General features: G+C 41.1%; 1 protein-coding gene across 4 annotated transcripts in view; it reads right to left on the reverse strand.

Annotated features, from left to right (window-relative positions):
• The window catches only part of EML6 (EMAP like 6), a 333,322-nt gene extending 310,695 nt beyond the window's left edge, over nucleotides 1–22,627 (reverse strand). For 3 of the 4 annotated variants that reach the window (XM_037806998.1, XM_037806997.1, XM_037806996.1), the window contains exons 1-2: nucleotides 22,446–22,627; nucleotides 20,902–21,628 (exon numbers count right to left, since the gene is read on the reverse strand). In XM_037806998.1, coding sequence (XP_037662926.1) covers nucleotides 20,902–21,098 — 197 coding nt within the window. In that variant the 5' untranslated portion in view covers nucleotides 21,099–21,628; nucleotides 22,446–22,627. Of the gene's footprint in view, nucleotides 1–20,901; nucleotides 21,629–22,445 lie in introns of those variants that run through there. The other variant, XM_037806999.1, reaches the window with a different exon arrangement.
• Between the last annotated feature and the right edge of the window lie 467 nt (nucleotides 22,628–23,094).

The following is a 23,094-nucleotide window of genomic DNA, read 5'->3' on the forward strand; positions in this document are numbered from 1 at the left end:
GAAAGATGATGATAAATACTGGGACTGTACTGCTTAGTGAAACCCAGAGTAGTCAATGATGGTGATTAGATGTACAAATATAAAAGTTTTTACATGTGGGAGAACAGATGAATGTCATCTTTGCAAGGTGTTGAAAATGGGATGGTATTGGGGAAAAAATATAATCAATGAAAACTACAGTCTATAAATAACACTAACGTTGTAATATGCTTCCATTAATTGTAAGAAAGGCAATATACCAAAGCTAAATGTCTATAAGAGGGGGATATAACAGAGGGGTATGAGTGGTGGTGGTGTCTAACTTTTTAATTTAATTTAATTTTATTTTTCCTTTTATCTTTATTATTCTTATTTTAATTTTTTTTGGATTAATGAATGTGTTCAAGGGCTGATTGTGGTGATGAATGCACGACTATATGATGATATTGTGAACAACTGATTATACACTGTGGATGTTTGTATGCTATGTAAATATATCTATAAAATTGCAGGGGGGCGGAACAAACAAAGAGATACAATTGCTGGAGAAAACATGGGGAGAGGGATGTACATATTGACTGTTGGTGGGGAAGAAGAATGGTGCAGTCCATCTGATGGGCAGAGTGGTAGTTCCACAGGAAGCTAAGTATGGGGTTACCATAAAATCCTGCAAGCTCATTATTGGGTATACACTTGGAAGAACTGAGAACAGGGATACAAATGAACATTTGCACACAGTATTTATGGCAGCAGTATTGATGATTTGCAATGGATGGAGGTGATGAACTGATGAACAGAATAGTGAATTGTGGTGTATGCATATAATAGAATATTGAGTGACTGCAAGAAGGAATGAAGCTATGAGACACACTAGGTGAATGGATCTTGAGGACAGCATTTTGAGTGAAATAAGCCAGAAATGAAAAGACAAACATTATAACGCCTCAATAATATGGACAAACTATAATGTGCAAAGTCTGAGAATTGAATCTTAGAGCACAGGTTATCAGGGGAAGCTTACTGTAAAGGTCCTTAGATTGTAAGCTTTTACAGCAGTCATATCTGTTCCTGAGTTGTAATGGTTATGTCTTATCTCTAAGATGCTGAGCTCTTTGTATATAACCTGGTTGATCCCTGGAACTTCGAGTATATGTGTGACACCTGAGACTCAGAGCTAGAGTTTGGTAGCTAAGAATGTCAGTATTACCCCATACAGCAACTGTTAAAAAAGCTGAAAACGAGTTCAGACTTCAATTAGAGATATGAATGAAGTGGATCTGGTTAGGACCAAGGCAAATCAGACTAAAAGGGTAAAGGATGATATTGACTGTGTTTTAAAACTTCAACCTCTATGTAAGAAGAAGAGATGTTTATTTGGTGCAAAATCTATATTTCCTGTATTACACTAAATAATTAAACTTCTACAGTCAGTTTATTCAATCACTATAATTACATGGAACTTTGAATAGGGAGTGAGATCCAGTTGGTTTGTACAGGTTAGTGTGAATCCCCGATACATCTCAAACTAATTTGGGCAGAGAATAAAAATGTATTTGCAAAGCCCCCCTGAGGGACTGGGGGAAAATGCAGAAATATTACATTTTCCCACCTGTGGAATTACTGATATTCTCACAAGCATTGGGGACACCAATTTAGAAGGCCAAACCCTCGATCTTGGGACTTGCCCTTATGAAGCTTGTTAACTGCAAAGGAGAGGCTAAGCCGACTTATAATTGTGCCTAAGAGTCTCACCCAGAGAACCTCTTTTGTTGCTCAGATGTGGCTGAGATCTCCAAGCCCACTCAACAGGTAAAATCACTGCCCTCCCGACTACATGGGACATGACTCCCTGGGATGTAACAATGTGAGACATGACTCCCAAGGATGAGCCTGAACCCAGCATCATGGAATTGAGAAAGGCTTCTTGACCAAAAGGGGGAAGAGAAATGAAACAAAATAGTTTCAGTGGCTGAGAGATTTTAAATGGAGTCGAGAGGTCACTCTGGAGGTTATTCCCATGTGTTATATAGACATCCCTTTTTAGTTTTTAATGTATTGGAAAAGCTAGAAGGAAATACCTGAAACTGCTGAACTGCAACCCAGTAGCCTTGATTCTTGAAGATGACTGTATAATAATTTAATTAACTATGTGACCATGTGATTGTGAAAAACCTTGTGGCTCACATTCCCCTTATTCAATGTATGGACAGAAGAGTAGAAAAATGGGAAAAAAATTTAAATGAATAATAGGGGAGATGGGATGTTTTGGGTGTTCTTTTCTTGTATTTTTATTCTTATTTTTTTTGTAATGAAAATGTTCAAAAATTGATTTTGGTGACGAAGTCGCAACTATATGATGGCATGGTGAACAAGTGATTGTACACTGTGGACGACTGTAGGGTTGTGAATATATCTCAATAAAACTGAATTGAAAAAAAAAAAACCGAATTCATTGTTCCTGTAACGTCCTCCTTCCCCCTCCAACAACAGCAGCACTAACTCCCCCAGGTGTCAGAGGCAGGGGAGTCCTCCTAACTCCTACGTACCTGGAGAGTCTCTCTTTCAGCATCACTCCTCTTATGAAGTCTTCCCAAACTCCAGTGCAGGCAGGCACCGCCTTCTCTCTGCACCCACGTTGCCTTGATTCCCTCACTCTCTCATTGGGAGTGCCTCAAGGGCAGGGAGTAAGTGTGTGTGTGTGTGTGCGTGTGTGCGTGTGTGACTATATATATATATATTCCTATCAGAAATATATCGGAATATATACACACATATATGTATATATACACAGGCACAAATTCGTACAGCTATATACATGACATTATATACACCTATTTATACCCATCCCTCTACTTAGCACCGAGCAGTGCCTAGCACCTGAAAGTCTCTCAGAAAGCATTTGCTGTCTAAAGGAATATGTAAGAGCTCTCTGAGAACTTCTAATTTCCATAGACAAGTAATTTCCAAAAGGCAACTCAAGCTCAGCACGTCTGAAATAGTGCACCACCACTCCCTATAAACCCACTCCTCCCCCGTGCTCTCTCCCCTAACAGGGTCACCATCTTCCTAGTCATTCAGCGCATCCTTGCCTGCTACATCTCTTTCTCACGTCCTTATCCCATTAATGCTCCCTTTGCCACTCTCCACTGTCTCCCTCCTGCTCCCCAGCCAGAGTTCAGGACTTCATTCCCTCGGCCAGGTCTCCCTGATTCTGTCTACACTCTTCCCCCACCCCCCAACTTGTCCATGCTACACTTTCTTATGTTTCTGCATTTCTGAAAACCATCTGATCACGATCACTGCCCTGTTTAAACCTTTGATGCCCCCCACCCCTGCATTTGGATGTTTATTCTATCCAAATGCTGAGAAATCACGTACATGTTTCTGCAAATTCATCTCTTAGAGTAATAGAGTTGCAGCAATGGAGTTTTTAGGCAGGACAGGGATAGATCAGGTCTGTGCTTTAAAATGATTATCCCAGGGTAGCATAGTTCAGGAATTCCAGAACCCAGAATCACTCAGGGAACATGTTTGTTTATTTGTTTTTAAGATTTGGTTTATCCTATTATTGTGATATTAATTTGATTATTTAATTAAGGTAGCATCTGCCAGGTTTCCCTACTGTAGTTGTTTTTCCTTTGTAATTAATAAGTATCTTGTAGAAAAGCACTTTAAGACTATGTTAATTCCTGTTCATTGCTTTCATCACTCTATATAACATCCCTTGAGGATTTTCTAATGCCATCATTCCACCTATATATAAACAGTTGGCTTTCTACTCAAGAAAGAGCTTTCCCTTTTCCCCATTTTATTTATTATTTTATTTATTTATGTCACTATGGGTGAACAGATTTTTTATTTTATTCATCAACTTTATTATTGATCATTATAATCAATGAATTGCCATTCATGTTCAAATTGTCCCAGATATGACCAGTGGCAGTCCCTTCAAACTGACTCCTGTGTCATTTTTATATGGCCCCTTATTCTTTGAGCACTGCTGTACTTTCTGGCACAAGAAGATATTCCAGAGTCATCTTATGCTTTCTCTGCCCTAGGCATGGAATCAGCTTTTTCTCTAAGGAGTTCAGGTCTGTTTTGTGGAGAATGACATTTAGACACCAAGATCTGAGTGTGAGTTGGATCCTTGCCACTGGTGTGTGTCGCTGCTTCTAGGTGATCTCGGTGGACAGGGTGAGGAAATGCGTGTATGTGTGTATGTACACACATTTATACATACCTATAACTAGATTTCTGTGTAAAACCTATAAAAACACAGGCTTCTGGGCTCAGAATTATGAATCAGAATCTTTAGGAGGGGGCTTATAATCTGTATTTTTCAAAAGTTTAGCCAGATTTCCGAATAGCAACAGAGGATGGACCAGGGGAGTGGCAGCAGAGGCAGGGAGACTAGCTAGAAGGCTACTGTAGTAGCCCAGATGAAAGAAAGCTGATGGGCTGTGAACCAGGGAGGAAGCAGTAAGATGGAGAGGACATGATCAAGTGTATTTGGAACTGACTGGATAATGCAGAGATAATGGAGATGAGGGAGGAAGGGAGTGACCAGGTATTTCATGTTTCCTGCTTGGATAGCTGTCATTTTTGAGGCCTTTACAATGTCTTTTAAGCAGTAAGTACTGAACACATGATTATTTAATTGAACTATCCTCTCACTTTTCTCCTATAGATTATATAAAAAGCCAAGTGATAGCCTGTGAAGAAAACACTATAAACATTCTATAATAGAGATCTCTTCCATTATTTTTCTGTCATATGGACTAGAAATTGAGTTATACTCAAGGCGAGAAAGATGACTTGTGAATTCATTGCCAGGCAAGGCTCTCACATAGATAACATGGCCTGGCCAGCTGACTGTATTCATGTCTACTGTGCAGAATAATGGACCTGGAAGGCCTTTTACCAAGAAGCAACATCTGTAACAGTATCTCTTATTGTGGGGAAAAAAAAAAAAGAGCTAGCATCTGCTACAGATTCATTAAGCTGAGATGACTGCTTACTACACTGAAGTATAAAACTCACTGGAGCATGACCAAAATTTATAAAAGAGATGTAAGAAGAAAAGCAAAGCTAAAAGGAAATGACCCTTGGACATTCTAACTGCTAAAATGGAAAGTTTAAAACCCAGATAAAAGTACAATCCAGAGAAAAATAATCATTCCCAGTGTTTAGTAAAAAGAGCTCATCAATGACCTCCTCATTGCTAAATCCATCAGGCCCTTACCTTATTCTGCTCTACTGATACTGAAGGGCAACACCCTCTGCCCTTGGCTTCCATGGCACCCCGCTTTCCTGATTTTCCTCCTACCGCTCTTAAAAGTTATCTTCCTCAAAGCCCTGATCCTGCACTTGAGGTTATTTGATCCAACCTATATATGCACTGCAACTCCCGCAGCTGTCTCCTGAGCCAAAGACATACATATATATTTATATTTATATTAAGATTTACATTTATATAAATAAAATCAGCTCTTGGTTGTCTCATAAACACCTCAATCTAAGCATGTTAAAATGTTAAAAGCTGAACTCATCATTTCTCTGCCTTTGAACCTGTTCCTCATTCTATTTCAGTGATTGATAACCACTATCCAACCATTTACCATACCTGAATCTTGACCATCACTTTATACCTTCCTTCTCCCTCAATACTTATATCCAATCAATCATAAAGAATCTAGAAACTCCAGAATAAATTTATTGCTTTCCTTGTAAACTACCATAATTATCTCACACTTAGATTACTTCAGGTGCCTCTAGACTTTCTCTGCTCTGATCCATAATCCACACTACAGCCAGAGTGGCCCATCTAGAGCCTAAATCTAAAGATGCCCCCCTTCCTTCAGAAAGCCTTCTCTGATCACCTCCCCCCCTCCCATGGATGGTTTAGGTGCCCATTTTGAAGCTCCCATATATCCTAGGCTTACTCACTCCTGTGATAGCAGAATGATATCTATTTATTTATCATTTACCATATTTTATATATTTTATTTATGAGAACTGTCCCCTCATGATTGTAAGTTCTTTGAGAGAAGGAGATGCATATTGTTGGGTCCCCAATGCCTAGCACAATGCATGCTTTACAGGAAGTACTCAGGAAGTCTTTGTTGTAAGTTATTTTTGTTCCTCTAACCTGGTACTTATGTACCCCTTAAAAGAATTCAGGGGAGTTCACAAACTTGGATGGACTAAAAATAACATTTTTATTTTTACTAACTCGTAGCAGAAATTTAGTATTTCCTAGCTTTCAGAAGTAGACAACAAATGGCAACAGAATTAGCAGTACCTGTGACCTTGTGACCAATAGAAATCACAGATATTTTCTTCTCACATTACAGTTGTTGCAGCCATCTCAAAACATCAGATATACTCGTCACTACTTTGAAGTCATAACTATTAGCTCTTATAGACCTTTTAATTGTATATGCTAAAAAAGAAGCACATATACTACATCACATTTTAAAAAATGTTATAACTATATTAGAAAATAAGGAATTTTCTTTGTAATCCTATGTATGTATTTTATTTTATGCTTTAGAAAACATCATTCTATAATGGTGGGAATGTAAATTGATACAATCACTTTGTAAAACTGTTTGTCAGTACTTAGCAAAGCAGATCAAATGTGTACCCTGTGGCCCAGCAATACCACTTGTAGGTGCAATTGCATATTCATGTTCACTAGAATGTTCTGCATGTACTAGAATGTTCATAGTAGCCTAAAGAAACTGGAAACCAATCAAACTCCAAACAGTGGAATGGATAAATAAATTATGGTATTTCCATACAATGAAAATATGGAAATGAGAATACATAAAGTACAGCATTAGGCAAAACTAATTTAATCTGGTGAAAGTCAGGATAAAGGGGTTTGTACTAGGGGCTGTGCCTGGAAGGGGGCACAAGAGGGGACTTCCGTGGTGCTGGTAACATTCTCTTGAGCTGGGTGAGGGTACACAGGAGTGTTCAGTTTGTGAGAACTGATCAAGCTGTATACACATGATATGTGCACCTTTCTCTATGTATCTTATACTTCAATAAAAAGTAAAGCAGAACAAATAAGCAAGCTATTATTCTGAGATAAGTCCATTGGCTTCACAGTCTGTCAAAGGGGGCCCGAAAAAGAATTTCTGGGAGAAATCAGAAGAATTTCTAAGCAGAAATTCCAAGAGGATCATCTTAAAACAAATAAAAGTCAACAAGTACAAGTCATTCATTTATTCATTCCGCAAATAATCATGAAGGTGTTTAAACCTTCTACATGCCACGCACTGTTCTGGGTCCCGTGGCCAGGGCAGTGAGCAAAACAGTCCCATCTTCACAGGGCTTAGTGAAGAGGGACAGCAAGAAACAAAACAGATAAGAGCTAAGGAGAAAAATAAAACAGGGATGAGGACCAAGGAATGTGCTGGCTCAGGGTCTAAATTTTATAGGGTGGTCAGGAAAGGCCTTACTGAGAAGGTGACATTAAGCAGAGACCTGAGAAACGTGAGGAAAAGTCATGTAGATGTGGGGAGAGAAGGAACCAGGCAGAGGAAACAGCAAGTGTAAAGGCCCTGAGGCAGAAGAGTGCCTCGGTATTCAAAGCAGCAGGTAGAAGGCCTCAGTGGCTGGAGTAGAGCAAGGGACGGAGAGATGAGGTCATGGGCTAACAGAAGGCCAAGTCCCGTCGGGGCTTAGAAGCCATTATAAGGATTTTGGCTTTTATTCTGAGGGTTCTGAGCAGAGAATTGATGTGACCTGACTTAGGTTGTAATCAGATCACTTTGGCTGCTGTGTTATGAATAGAATGGAAGAGCAAGGATGGAAGCAGGGAGGAGGCAGTGGAAAAGAACATGAGATAAGAAGAGAAAATGAGAACAGATGCCTTGAGGAATATGAACAAACACAAACACATTTTAACTATTATTTTGCCAAAATTTCAAACCTACAGAGAAGGCACTAGAAATTGGGACAACAAACTCCCAAAAACCCTTCACTTAAATTCAACTTTTGTTAAAATTTTGCCATACGTGCTTTACCTCTCTCCCTCTATAAACACACACACACACTCACACACACACACACACACACACACACTCACATTACTGCTGCTGGTGCTATAATTAACCATTTGAGAACAACTTGCAAACATCCTGACTCCTCACTCCTCAATATTTCAGGATAAATTTCCTGAGAAAGCAGTCCCCTCGCTTACATAACCACATTGCTATGATGAAATTGAGAAAATTTAACACTAATACAATGCTATTATTTAAGATATAATCTCACACTCAAATTCCACCAATGGCCCCAATACTGTTCTTTATCACAACCCCTCCCCACCTCAATCCAGGACCTAATCCAGGATCACACATTGCATTTAGGTATATCGTTTTAATCTTCTTTAATCTGGAATAATTCCTCAATCTGTTTTTATCTTTTACGAGAATGACGTATTTTTTTTTGGCAAAGTACAGGCCAGTTGTGTTACAGAATGTCCCTCAATTTGCATTTATCTGTTTCCTCGTGGTTAAATTCCGGCCATGTGTTTTTGGTAGGAATAACTAATAAGTGATGCTGAGAAGCCCCTACATGTAAGAGGTGGGCCAAGGAAGAGGAAAAAAAAAGTACATTCAGGGAAGTAAGAAAAAGCCAGGGGCATATATCAAGGAAAGAAGAGGAAGGGTATTGAGTAGAAGGTGATCAACTGGACCCAATGCTGTGAAAACATTAAGCAGAATGCAGCCTAGTTTAGAGGGGAGTCACTGGAGACCCTCCAGAGACTGATTTCAGTGGTTGATGGAGTGAAACTAGTCCATTAGGTTGAAAAGTGAATGAGAGGAAAAGTGGAGGCAGTGAACGGAGACAACTCAGAATCTCAGCACTTTGATTTAGAAGGCAACCTAGAGAGATCATCTAGTCAGCCCACTTTTAGACGAGGAAACCAAAGCCCAGAAAAGTCAGGGGCCATGCCCAAAGTCAGACATCTGGTTTGAGACAGAACCAGTGCAGTGCTAAATCCCATGGGGCCTCATCCCTGTTCCCAAGGCCATGCTGCCTCTTCTGAGAAGTATGGTGTCAAAGGAAAAAAGAAGAGGGGGAAGGAATGTTAAGGAAAGGTTAATATAAATAAAGTGGAAATCATCTGTCTCCAACGATCTTTCTAAAATGTAAATTTGGCCTCGTCTCATCCTCACTGGGTCCCCATAACTTGCGGCATGGGCTGTGAATCCCTGAGCCCTTAGTGATCTAGTCCCAGCTTCATCTCCCATAATACCTTCCACACTCTCATCTTTTATTCTGGCAGCAATGAACTACTTACTCTTCCTTCAGAAGACCCTGCTATTTTAAGTCTTTGAGCCTTTGCACAAACTATTCCCTCCCTGGCATCCCCTTCTTCCTCTATTCCCCTTCCAACTGCCTACCAAACTGCTCTTCATCCTTCAAAAGTCACTTCTTCCAGGATGTCTGCCTCTAAACCTTTAATTCTGAATCTTTGGGTGACATTCTTCTAGGCCAGGAAAAAATGAACATCTGGGCTTCATTTCCCTCTTACAAACGTTCCACCACATTTTCAAAAATTGTTTAAAATACCACCGAGTTTCCAAAATCTAAAGGGATACAAATCAAGATTTTCTTTATAATGCAGTCAAAAATCCCAAGCACCAGTCATACAAAAGGAATGTTCCATTCACTGTAAGATCCATGGAAGTATTTCAAGAGGAAAACATACGTCTTCAATGGCTGTATTTCCATATAGACCAGGAGAACAGTAGAAGGAAGAAGCCCAATAAAAGTTGGTATCTAACTTAAGAGCAATATAGTCATTGGTCATTATTTGCCATCTGTAGTAGACTGAATTATGTACCCCAAGGAAAGTGAGAATACATTTTCAGGATTTTCTCCTCACAAAGTGTATAGGGAATGAATTCTATAGAAACCTTACTCTCATTTTACAACTCACTCCTCTGAATAAGTTTTAGACATGAAGACAACAACAAACAACCTATAAAAATTTATTAAGCACCTACTATAACCAAAACAAGGTGCTAGGTATGGAGATACATCCATGGAACTCACATGAGGTGGGGAGATGGGTAAGTCAACAGAGGCAACACAGTGTGATGACTCCATAGGAGGTACCTCCTCCTATGCCTGGAAGCATAGCAAAAGGAAGGAGTAAAACTGCCTTGGGTTGTCGGGGAAGGCTTCCCAGTGTACAGATGACACTTGCATTGAGATTGAAGGAAGAGAAAGACTGTGAAAGTGGAGAAGTGAGGGATCATTTCAAGTAGCCAGAATGGTACATGCAAGAATGAGAATGCACAATATAGGATGCTGGGTTCAGAGAACTGCGCAGAGTTTGATGTTGCTGACGGATGCTAGAAGGAGAGGAAGGGACATCAGTTTGGAGGAGGAGCCAGGGACCAGATCCTAGAAAGGCTCAGAGACCATGCTCAAGGAGCTTGAACCTTATCCCTCATGCAGCGGAAGGCCTTAGGAAGGTTTTAAGCTATGCCTTAGGAATATTCATCTTCAAAACCTGGTAGATGGCCAAACCCACTAAATCACCCAAAGGTTCACTTATGCAGTTCTTTCACTCATAGCCATGGCTGGTATTCAGCAGGTATACACTAGGATCTACGCCAGTGAAAGTATGAAAATACATCTTCATCATCTGGTAAACCGCTACTGCCCCCAAACCCTATCTCCATCACCTCAGCAGGCCACCCCAACCTCAGGAAGCCTCCTTTGAGTGCCATCCTGTGCCTGCCAGAATCAGCCTCCATTCCCATGTGCTCTCCTCTGCCCCCTTCCTCTGCCATCAGACCCAGCAGGAGAGACAGCACTCTTAGTGGGAGCCCATGCACCCTACTGGGCAAATGATTGATGCCCATCTGGCCCCCAAGGCTGAGGCCACCAGTCATTGGCCTACACTCCTCAGAGTCACTGTGGCATGGTCTCTTATGAGAATTGCAAATTCCATGACATATCACCTCACCAATATGTTGAATATAAGCCCTGTTAATATCCCTTTCCTTATCTTTTCTCATTATTGTCTTCCTCTTTTCTATCCATCAAGGTATCATTAGCCTCCTCTTCTTCTACTCTCACCCCCCTAGTAGAGTTTCCATTCATTCCTTCTTAGCTCATATCTCCCTATTACATGACCATCCTTAATAAGGGCAACCCTTTGAAAAATGGTCCCAGTCTCCAGGATACAGCTTATTGTGCTAGGTGGACACCCTAACCCATATTAGGCCAACTATATTCTCTTTTCTGGGAATTTGGAATTAGGACTCAAAAGATTTTATCAGTTGGCTATATAGTACCAAGCTGAAAGTCATATATACTGAGGGTCTGAGATGCTTTGGGGCAGGGTTGGGGGTGGGTGGGGTGGGGGGCTACATGCAAAATGGATCTTTGAGTCAAGAAGCCAGTCTGCAGCCAGAGAAAATCAAAGCACGTGTTATACAGGAAGAAGCAGAGATGTAAGACCCTGTGATATGTGGGGATACTTGCAGGAAAAAGAAGTAGGGAGAGACCAACTGCCTGATGACCATGCAGTGCCTGAGAGACTGGTCATGCGCCCTGCAATTGAGTTCTGAAAGACTCTCTTGTCATCTTATAATCCCTCCCTTAATTTGCTTCTTCGAGAGTTTTGGTTTCTTACAATGATCCCTAACTTAGAAGACGTATCATCTCATGGTCTTGTTTTATTCTTAAGCATAAAGTCAATTCACAACAAGTGCAAAATAATATTTTAATGACATTAGTAAGGAGTTAAACTAAACAAGAAGGCCCAAATTGTGGGTAATTTCAAGAGCCTTAGAACAACTCTCTGACCAGTCCAAGAGGAGGTTCTTTCATTTCAAAGATATAGAACTGGCCTGCTGCTCCCTTCCTTCTTGAAGGAAATTAAAGGAAATGGTGGAGAACTTATTGGCAATTCAGGAATCCCTCAACTTCTGGGTTGAGGTCTTCCAGATGCCTGCCTTCCAGTGGAAGAAGAAAAAGAATGAACATATAAGGGGTAGAAGCCAAGGGGTGTCTTTTCTCACCACTCCCTCTGCTCTCCATACCTCCCCTCAGCTACCTTAATAGACTTCTGTCGTTCCTCCAATGGCAAGGCTCAAGGCTACAAGTTCATATTTAAAAAGCAAGAATCTGTGCAAGACAATTAATTGAGGAAAAAATAGTCTTTCAACAAATGGTGCTGGAACAACTAGATATCCAGATGCAAAGAAAAAAGAAAAGAGAAGAAAAAAATTGAATTAAGACCCCTACCTCATACCATATGCAAAAATTAACTCAAAACAGAGCAAATACTTAAATGTAAGAGCTAAATTTCTAAAACACTTAGAAGAGAATAAAGGTATAAATTTAATCATGTATAAAACTTGTTCATGACTATTCACAGCTGCATTATTTATCATAGTCAAAAAGTAGAAACAACTCAAATGTCCATCAACCAATGAATAAACAAAATATGGTATACCCATAACGCAGAATATTATTCAACATATTATTCAATATAAATAAATGAAGTCCTGAAGCATGTTGCAACATGGATGAACCTTGAAAACATTATGCTAAGTGAAAGAAGTCACAAACGCCACATATTGTATGGCTCCATTTATATAAAATGCCCAGAGTAGGCAAATCTATAGAAACAGAAAGTGAATTTGTGGTTACCTTAGGGATGCAGCAGGCAGAGGGTTGGGAGGTGATGGCTAAGCGAGTTGAAGTTTCTTTTGCAGTAATGATAATGTTTTAAATTGCATTTATGGACATATAACTTTGTGAATATACTAAAAGCCATTAAATTTAAATGGGTGAAATAGACTTGATTCTTGATTGCAACTGTGTACTATGTAACTTTTATCATGTGACCATGTAGTAGTGAAAACCTGGTGACTGACACTCCCTTTAACCAATGTATAGGTGGATTAGTAATAAAACAATGACAAAAAATATATAAACAACGGGAATAAGGGGTATGAGATGGTTTGGGTATGTCTTTTATTTCTTTTCTAATTTTTAAATTTTTAAAATATTTTTTATTTTGGAATAATGAAAATACTCAAAAATTGGTTGTGGCGATAAAATGCACAACCATATGATACTGTGTGCCACTGACTGTATACTTTGGATGGATTATATGGTGTGTGAGTATATCTCAACAAAATTGCATTAAAAAATTTAAATGGATGAATTGTACGGTATGTGATTTATATATCAATAAAGAGGAAGGGAGGAAGGGAGGAAGGGAGGAAGGACATTTGGGAGTAAGCAAAGTCTGTGTAGAGACTACTGCCAGTCCCTAAACCAGCAGTTATTAAATACTGCTGCACTGGCTCCTCAAAGTATAAATTCTCTTTCTCTCTCATTCTTTCTTTCTTTCTCTCAGTCTCTCTCTCTCTCCTTTATAAGATTTAACAACATCTTTATAAATACAGGATAGCTCCCAACTTCTAGCATAACCTTTTAATGGCTGTTCCAGTTTCTGGGTTTCCAAACATTCATCATCATCTGTGTGAAAGGAATGGACCCACTGCCAAAAGAATGCAAAGGCTGTGTACATCCAAGACAATTCAATGGGGCAATAACATTCTTTTCAACAAATGATGCTGGAGCTACTAAACATACACATGCAAAAGAATGAAGTTGGACTCCTACTTCACACCATATACAAAAATTAACTCAACTGGATCAAAAATCTAAGTTAAGAGTTAAATTGTAAAAAATTCTTAGAAGAAAACATAGGAGTCAATCTTCATGAACTTGGATAAGGCAATGCTTTCTTAGATATGACACCAAGAGCATAAGTGACAAAAGAAAAAATAAACTGGACTTCATCAAAATTTAAAACTTTTTTGCTCCAAAGGACGCCATCAAGAAAATGAAAAGGTAAAAAAGAACGGGAGAAAATATTTGCAAATCATGTATCAGATAAGGGACTTATACCCAAAATAAAGAATTCTTCAACTCAAAGATAAAGAAACAAACAACCCAATTATAAAATGAGCAAAGGACTTGAACAGATACTTCTCCAAAGAAGATAAACAATGGTCAATAAGTTTATGAAAAGATGATGACATCAATAGTTAGTAACAAACGTCGGAAAGGATGTGGATAAATTGGAGGGCATAAAGGGCTGGTGGGATTATAAAATGATGCAGCCACTCTTCAAAACAGTTTGGTAGTTTTTCACAATATTAAACATACAGTAACCACATAACCTAGCAAATCCACTCCTAGGTTTATACCCACGAGAACTGAAAACACATGTCCACACAAAAGCTGTGGACACTCTCTTCCTTGTTCATCCCATCCCCAGGGACAGGCTTACCATCTTTTTAACTTATTCCAGCCAGTATGAACTTGAGTCTTTCTGGGGAGGAAAGCACACTAGGTGCCAACTTAATGGGAAAAAAAAATGGACTTGATTTATTTAAGAATTTAATAAGTATATGTATTATATATGTGCATATGTGTATAATTAAAAATCTATTAAAAGTATCTTAGGTTGAAAAACAAACCAAAAAAAGTACCTTTTAGGTTGAAAAATTTTTTAAAATGTTCTGAGACATACCAACAGACTCCCTAAAATTTTCCTACTCAAAGAGGGGTCTGGCATCCCAGAGCTGGTCAGAAATGCAGAATCTCAGCCCCTCACACCAGACCTGCTGATTCAGAATCTGGATTTTAGCAAGCGCCCAGGTGACTCCTGTGCACAATGTTGTTTGAGAAGCACAGCTTGCTCTGAAACACTGTAATTGCATTTAAGACCAACCACAGAGGACAAGCTCCAGTTAAACCTACAAGAGAAGCCCTGCTGCTGAAGGTATATAGTCTTCTAGCTAAAGGCTCCGCAGGCATCAGTCTACTGGGAGAAGAGTCATTCTTGGAAGCAGAACCAGGAAGTCAGCATTCCCAGCAGCTTCTTTTCTCCTTCATGGTTGTAAAACCATCACTCACACGCAAAGGTGTTCAGATCCACATGCTTAGGGGTAACAGAGGCCCTAGGACAGCCCTGTTTAGAGATGCTCCCATGGGAACAGTATTTCATTCATCACAGTCTAATTTACATGTCTCATTGACCATTATTGGTGAGGTCAATATCACTTTATAAGAGTATAGTGCAGTGCAATGTTTCCCAAGTCTACCCACTACATGGTAGCCATATTTTCTGAATTAAAAATTAAGACCCGTGGTACAACAACATCTAGTATGCCCATGGCAATAACTGAATGGAATATTTGTGACTCTCCTAGGAAATCTAGGACATATGGTACAACTACTCACAAGACACTAATGACCTGAATGAGAATAATGATGATACTGGTCTTTCCCTGAGCATATATACCAGAATTCTGGGCACACCAAGTTCTTTCCCTCCCTGGAGTCTTTGCATATAACCTCCTCTGCCCCCATATCTTCATTGTCTCTGCCCCTTCTCATCCTTCACGTCTCAGCTTAAATGTCATCTCCCCAGAGAGCTGCTCTGGAAACCTTATTTACAGTAGCCTCCACACCCCCACCCAACCCAGTTCCTCTCTCTGATTATTCCCTTCTTGGCACTTATCACAATCTGTGTTCATCCTGTTTCCTTGTCCTTTCGTTGTCGGCCTGCCCCAGCAGAATGTAAGCTTTCAGGGCACAGGAACTTTGTCATGTTCACTGCCTCACCCCTGCACCTGGTACATTGTGGATGTTAAATAAATTTCTGATGAATAAACAAATGAGAAAGAATAAAATATAGTCAACTTGGAGAATAAATAAATATTAATAAAAATCACCAGCAAATAGACTATAGTTTATTAATAATAAGACCATTTATGAACAGACCATAAGATTCCATCAAAACCTTTTGCTTTATGCCCTTGCCAATGAACAGAGTAAGTGAGATCCAGGGAATAGTGAGATGGTCCCACTGAGTGACTTGGCTTCAATCTCTTTCCCTCTCAGAGCCACACATGTAAAATGAGAAGACTATCTCTTAGGATTGGGAGAGGGAGACTTCAATAAAATGTCATATATATAAAGTTTCTGGTACAGAACACAGCAGGCACTCAATTCGCTATGGGTTTGATTCTTCCTCATTACTTCCATGTTTCCCTTATTCAAACCGGTCACATCTCCAGCCCTTCATGTGAACCTACTTACCTGAAACTCTAGGCCCAACCATAGCTGTAAGACACCTCCCCTTCAAATTCAAGTTCAGTTGTACTTGCAGCATCAGATTATTTTAGCCATGTCACAGTTTAGAGTCTTAAAAATTTGTTTTTTAATTAAACATGTTTCAGGTCATTGTTTCAAAGCTGGTGATGTTCCTAAAATGATTCTGAACATGGTTCCATTTCTAGACTGAGTTCAAGCAATCTGCTTCAAAACTCTTGAAAAAAGCACAGGATTTATACACCTACAGATGATAAACACAGTTACAAAGAGCAACACGCTTACTAAATTCTGATTCGGAACAAGGCACAATGGTAGGGGCCACAATGACCGAGAAAAATAAGAGACCTTAAAGCAGTGAAGCAGTAGTTTGGAGCTTTGGAGTCAGACCAACTTGGATTCCAATTCCCATGCTAGTCAGTCACCTGGAGACCTTGGGCAAGATCCTTAACCTCTCTGTGCCTCAGTTTCCTCACCAGTAAACTCGAGCTGACAGTACCTACCTCATGGGGTTGTTGAGACGGTGGACGAAATAAATCTGAACAAACATTTAGCTCTCAGAAATGTTATCTCTGGTTAGGTTAAGATTCATTCTTGACCTCAAGGATGTTACGTACACTTAGAAATGAAAATACTCAGAATTAAACAATAGCACTAAATGATATGCATTAAATGAGCTGCAATGGTCACAAAGATGCAAAATTTTAGGAGTGCAAGGCACTCCTTCCCTGAGGATGGTAAAAGGTATCCATGGGAGCAGTCAGACAGAAGCAGATGGAGCTATGCAGGATGTAGGAAAAACAGGCCCTCTATGGTGGGCACTTACTATTTATCAAATACTGTGGAGCATCTTTTACCTAATCTCCACAGCAAACCACAAGGTAAATACCTTTAAACCCCCATTTTATAAATCAGAAGTTGTTTTACTGATGATATAGCTGAGACTCAGAGAGGTTCGGTAATTTGCCCAGGTCATTCAGCTGGTATGTGGCAGATCTGGATTCAATCTCAGGTCTTTTTGACCCCAAAGTCCATGCTCTCCTCCACTATACCATGGGGAAGTGAGGGAGAGAAGATAAATCACTCCAGTATGAAGTAGGAAACAACAGGGCCATCTTACATGGCAAGTGGGAAGTAAATAATTCATGATTTTTTAAAAAGGGAAAACAAGAGCAGAAAGGTGGGTAAGGGCCAAAGAGAATGGGAGTCTGTGGAGTTTGGACTTCAGCTTGTGGGCAATGAGTAATCACTGATTTTTGTTGCCATTATTACTATTATTATTATTATTATCATTATTATTATTATTATTAAAACTACTACTACCACCACTAAGAACATTTATTGAGTACCAGCCAAGGGCCAGCCCCCCAGGCTCTACACACCCTTTACATGCATTATTTTTAATAGTTGCAACTCTGCAAATTAGGTATTGTCACCCCCATTTCACAAATAAACAAGGCCCTGAGAGGTTAAGTCTTTCACTCAAATGCCTCCAGTGAATGGCAGAGTAGGGTTCTTACCCCAGTGTGTGCAAGGTCAAAGTCAGTGCTCTTTCCCCTAAAACAGACTGCAGGAAAACCTCCCTTGCAATAGAGAGCCAAAAATTAAGAAAGAAAAGAAAATGGAGACAGGGAACTAGTCAGAAACAATATAGCAATCCAGAGTGAGGCTATAAAAAGAAGGCAGGTGACAGCACAATGTGCCCAGAATCTCTTCTTTCATTTACTCCATTTCTGCCACCTGAAATTGAGCATGGCTGTTAGACCAATAGCAAACTGCTTTAAATATTTACTTGTCCCTTCAGTGTTTTCAGACTAAAATACAGCATCATCCTCTTATCTGCTATTTGTATTGAAGGGAAATCATTCAAGAGACTAAAACTAAGCCTCCACATTCAATAAATCACACTATGCCTCACATACCAACATTTTAAAAAATCTGACTTTAACACATAGCCTGTCAAAGCAGGAGGACACATATGCTGAGCCCTAATGAGCTCTGCCAAATCTTACTTTATTACTAAGGTTCATCATGATCTTAAATATCACACGGCTTTATAAAATGGTATGGGTTACCAATTTTTGTTGGGCTGCTTTCTAGTTAATATTCTAAGCAAAGCAACACAAAAATTAAAGCAGTAGGAAACATATGCATTACAAATATCTTTCAAACTAATGCAAAAGCTAAGTACCAAGTGGACGATTCCTTACTATAATTACAGTATTTGATGGAATAAAGAGTTAGAAGTTTTAAAACTTAATGATTCAAAAAAATCCACTGTAGTCTTTCTTTCCCATTCAATGAACACCTTCAATATTTCAAGTGGAAAAACAGTAGTATGCCGGGACATGTAAAAAATGAGTTGAAATTCATAAAAGTAACAGTACAATTTTTCTGCCCACATATGCAGTTAATGCATAAAGATTCCCTACATTTTACAGTATTAATTGCAAACATCTAATATATTTCTGAAAATAAAATTTTGAAAGAAATGGCAGTTTTGAGCACTGCCACCACCAGAAAAAGACATTTACATTTATAAAATAAAGCAAATTAACAGCATAAACATTCTAATTTTACAGATCTAAATTTAAAAAAGTACTGTGGCTTGTGTTTCTTAATCCATTGGACTTTATTGTATTCCTATGTGCAAATACATATATTGATATTAATAAGAACTCTGCTCACCTCTACATATTCAGACCCAACCAAATATTCAGCAATAAAGTCCTTTCTTTGAAGGCAGACTTACTACTGTCATTACTCAGCATAAAGAGATAATTACCTTAATAAATAGACCAGAAGCTAAACCATCTTTTTTGTTTCTTTTCATCAGTTGAGGCTCCCTGAAAACCCAGGTACACAAATAACTTCATTCATCCTTTCTTAAATCTTGAGCGTTTTTTTAAACCACTCAAGCCAAATATCATCACATCCCCACTGGTCTAGCTGCCTGTCATAACAACAGTTTACTGCAACTCCACCCTTTTCCCACCTTCAGTTTCAACACTGCATTTATTTTTTCCCTATTAGAGAAAGAATTAAGATTTCAAATCTTCAAAGTAGTTGAGTGAACTGTCACATTATTATTGATTAACCGCGGGGAATTTTCTGTTTAATTGCTACTCTCCCTTCCCCCAAAGGACTACATCTTATTTTGCTGTTGTAATGGAAAGCACAACATTACGGCAGAGCAAAAACATAATGGGTTTAAATTTTTAAACATCTAACCTCTTCACGAGTCACTGTCACTCATTTGTACTTTAATAATCAGCCTGGCAGTTAGAGAAGCAAAATCTCCAGGAGAGAACTAGGTAAAGATGCTCCAATCACAACCATTATCAGATCAGGGAGGGGAGAAAAGCTATTTTGTCATGTGACATGAATAAAGTTTTACATTTTGGTTCCTCAAATACTGAGAATGCTAGAGTTCCTAGTACTTAATATTGTCATCTTCTAAAAGTCAAGATTTAAAAATACATCTTCCTGTATTTTCAAATATTAACTTTTTGCCTTAATACAAATTTTCAACTTTAGGTCTCAGAAAAGAAAGACTTTAGGATATAAGCACAACACTAGAAGGAAAAAAAAAACCAAAACAGCGTTTTAAATTATTCTCCCTACTGAGAAATTGTTACCACTGACATTTCACCATTTAATCATTTATTTCTTTGCAAAAGGCAAACCAATAGCAAAAGTAAAACAATATTCTGGAAATATGACGAAAGTTGTTCTACTTCAATGAAACACAGGTTTGGAAGGTAAAAACATGTTCTCTTTCAGTTGTAGTCTACCCGCAGCAAGTCATGTTCTCTGTGGGCGGAGGATCCCATACCATGGAAATCTTCCTAACCTCCAAGGCTGGAAGAGATTCCCAGTAAACGCTATCTGGACCACACAGAGTTTGGTAACACAAGCAGCTGAGAAGGGCTGGAGGAAAATGCATCTGGTCCATAGATGAGAGGACAGGGCCAAGAACAGAAATAAACCCCACTTTGGTTTAATGAGGAGGGTCTCTGAAATGGCTACTCATCTAATTATGTTCTTCTCCCAGTCCTGGCCATCCACAACCAGAGATGTTGGTTGGTCTGTGGGCTAGCTGGTACGATTTTGTGGTACAGCAGCTGTCAGCCTTTTACAACCTCCTTGATGTTGTGGAAGCATCAATTTCATGTATAAATAAGCTTTCTGGCATTAAAACACTGCCAAGCGAAATATTAGAGAACAAACTCCCCACCCACTGCAGAAATTTTCCAGTTTCAAAACATCTGGGATGAAGATTCCAAATTACCTGTAGCAAAAATTCCCTCTGGAGTTTTTCTTTTTTTAAATCCTTTAAGAGGAACCAACTAGGAACCTCTTAAAGATGATAACCACAGTTCAGGTTATTGGTCCTACATTTACTAGTAAGGGAGGTAACATAGAAGTGTTGGTTAGTTACCCAGGACCCTTCCATCTGTAGCAGGAATGAACACAAACAAGCACCAGGACACTACACTCCTCAGAGATTTAAAAGCCTTCCGGGAGGCTTTTAAATAACATCTTCTTCCCTACTTCCACCTGTCACCCTGATTCTCCCTTAGCCTCAGAATCAGCAGTCCTTCTGTAATTCCACGCGGTCCAAAGAGAATCCTTTATTCCATGGGGCTTCTGAATCTGACCTGGGAAAGCCCAGTTGGTCATCCTTCTTCCCCCGCTCCTTCTAGCCAACACACCCACCTCTGCCCCAGTCCACCCCCTTACCTGATAATGTCGTCGTTGTGTCCCAGGAAGAATTTCTGACTGTGCTCACGGGTGTTGTAAACCACCCCGACCCCGGCCACAAAGTAGACCACCTCCTTGCCGGCCGTGTAGTACAGGTTGTTGCGGCACTGGTGACCGCGGTACCCGTACACCCACTCCAGCCGGAGCTGGCAGCCGGGAGCTGTCCGATCCGCCATGATCAGCCGACCCCACTAGCCCCCTCCCCGCTCTCCCGCGCGCGGGTCCGCGGCCCTCTGCGCGCCGCGTCCGTCCTCGCCAAGGCTCGGGTTGCGGCGGACCTGCAAGGGCTCAGTGGGCAGCGCCCGGCGCTGATTTCCGCGACGACGCACAAGCACAGCCCCGCGCGCCAGCCGCCACCATCATCCGCCGCCGCCGCCGCCGCCGGTGCGTGGCCGCCAGACCCCGCCGGGCGCCCCGTCTCCCTCTCTCCGGGCGAGGCGGCTTCGGGGGCGCCAGCACCCGCGCGCGCGCACGCCTCACTGCACCTGCGGGCTTCGGCCCCCGGGAGAGGTTCTTGGGGGGGTCACCCCGCCTTTAAAATCAAGGATCTGCATATCCAAACACTGATTACTCAGGTCGCGTACTTAAGTTTGCAGCGCGCAGGGGCTTCGCGGCAGGCAGCGGGATTTATTCTGTGACTGCTTTGCTTTTACAGAGAACCAGGATAAGCTTTGCCATCACTGTCCTTGGATCCGAAACCGACAGTCTGTATCCAGGATGCAAGAGAGAGGAAAAAAGAAACAGATTTTTGCATAAGTCACCTTGTCCAAGAAAATGGTCCCCAAACTAAATTCAATTTTTAAAAATTAAATCATTCCCCATGTTCTCCTCCAGATCTATCTCATGAATGATATGAAACATGCCCCAATGCTGCTGGCTATTGGTTGCTGCTATGATTTGAAAGAACATTTGCCGTTTCCCCATAAAGCCAAGACGAATATGCAACAGTCATTAGTTTTTAGATGCTCCGTTAGTTTTCGGGTATGTTTTTAAAATTCATATCCTCCTCCTTCATGGACCCTCTCTTTGCCTTAAGGCATCCTTAAAGAAATCCTTTTAAGAAATTTTTGCCTTAAGAAATCCTTAAAGAACTTAGCGGTTCTCGCTCATCAGCAACTCTAATCGGAAGTGTCATAAAAGATTTTCTTAATCGGAGGAAACGAGGCACGAGTGCATTTGGAGAGAGAAGAGAGCGCGCTACCTACAAACGCTCCCAGTCCGGAAGAAATTAAATAACAAGTGGCAAAAATCGTGTACCTCTCCTAAGGAAGGTTTGCACTAGCTAAGGGATCCCGCCGCCTCGCGGGTCCTGCCTTTAAGCCTATCGTGGGGAAGGGGAGGCCCGCGGGACACTGGGGGACAGCGAGACCCTCACAACCCGGACATCGGCCGTCGCGGGTCCAGGGAATGCCCACCCCAGGGACACCCCGGTTGTGCGCACTGACGTCCTGGCGATGTCCCGAGCTCCTCCCACCCCCGTCCCAGCATCGCGCACGGAGCAGGTCGCTCTTGCCGCCTCCAACCTCTGCTCCGAACGGGCGCCGCGAGGGCGTCCGGGGTCTCCCACCGCTGGGCGAAATCCTCTGCCTGCCGGCTCCTCCTCGCCTCCCGCACCGGGGGATGTTTCCTCGCTTGGGCGCCACTGGAGACACGTTCTTCCTCCAGCCCCGGCTCCAGGGGCGGGGCCCCAGCACAGCTTTCGGGAATCGCGTTGTCTGGTTACTAGGTGAGACCGCGGCGCTTGGAAACGGCGACGCCCCAGAGGGCTGGGGCCTCCCCCTTCCTCTCTCCGCCCAGGTTGCCCCGTCCCTGGAGGATCCTGGGAAATGTAGTCCATTTCGGGCCCGCTTGTGTGAGGCGCGCGCACAGCGGGACCACAAATCCCAGGAACCCGCTTGGCCAAAGGGGTCGTAGATCAGCTGTTACGGGCGTTGGCAGAGGCTGCGGTGGCTCACCCCGGCGACCGCTTTCTAGCGCTGGGCGTGTCCTAGCGACTGAGGCGGGCAGCCTGCATGCCAGTGTCTTGGTGAAAGGCGGTAGAGTTAGAGTTGACACTTTCTCTGCCGACCATCCCGAGAATTTCTTTTGCAACAGCGCCCTGAGGAGTACCATAGTCGACGTCCTCACTTGGATCACTCAATTTCAAGTTTGTTTCCTACTTCAGTCAACTGT

This window comes from Choloepus didactylus, chromosome 17 (assembly GCF_015220235.1).
Source record: "Choloepus didactylus isolate mChoDid1 chromosome 17, mChoDid1.pri, whole genome shotgun sequence".
Classification (NCBI taxonomy): domain Eukaryota; kingdom Metazoa; phylum Chordata; class Mammalia; order Pilosa; family Megalonychidae; genus Choloepus; species Choloepus didactylus.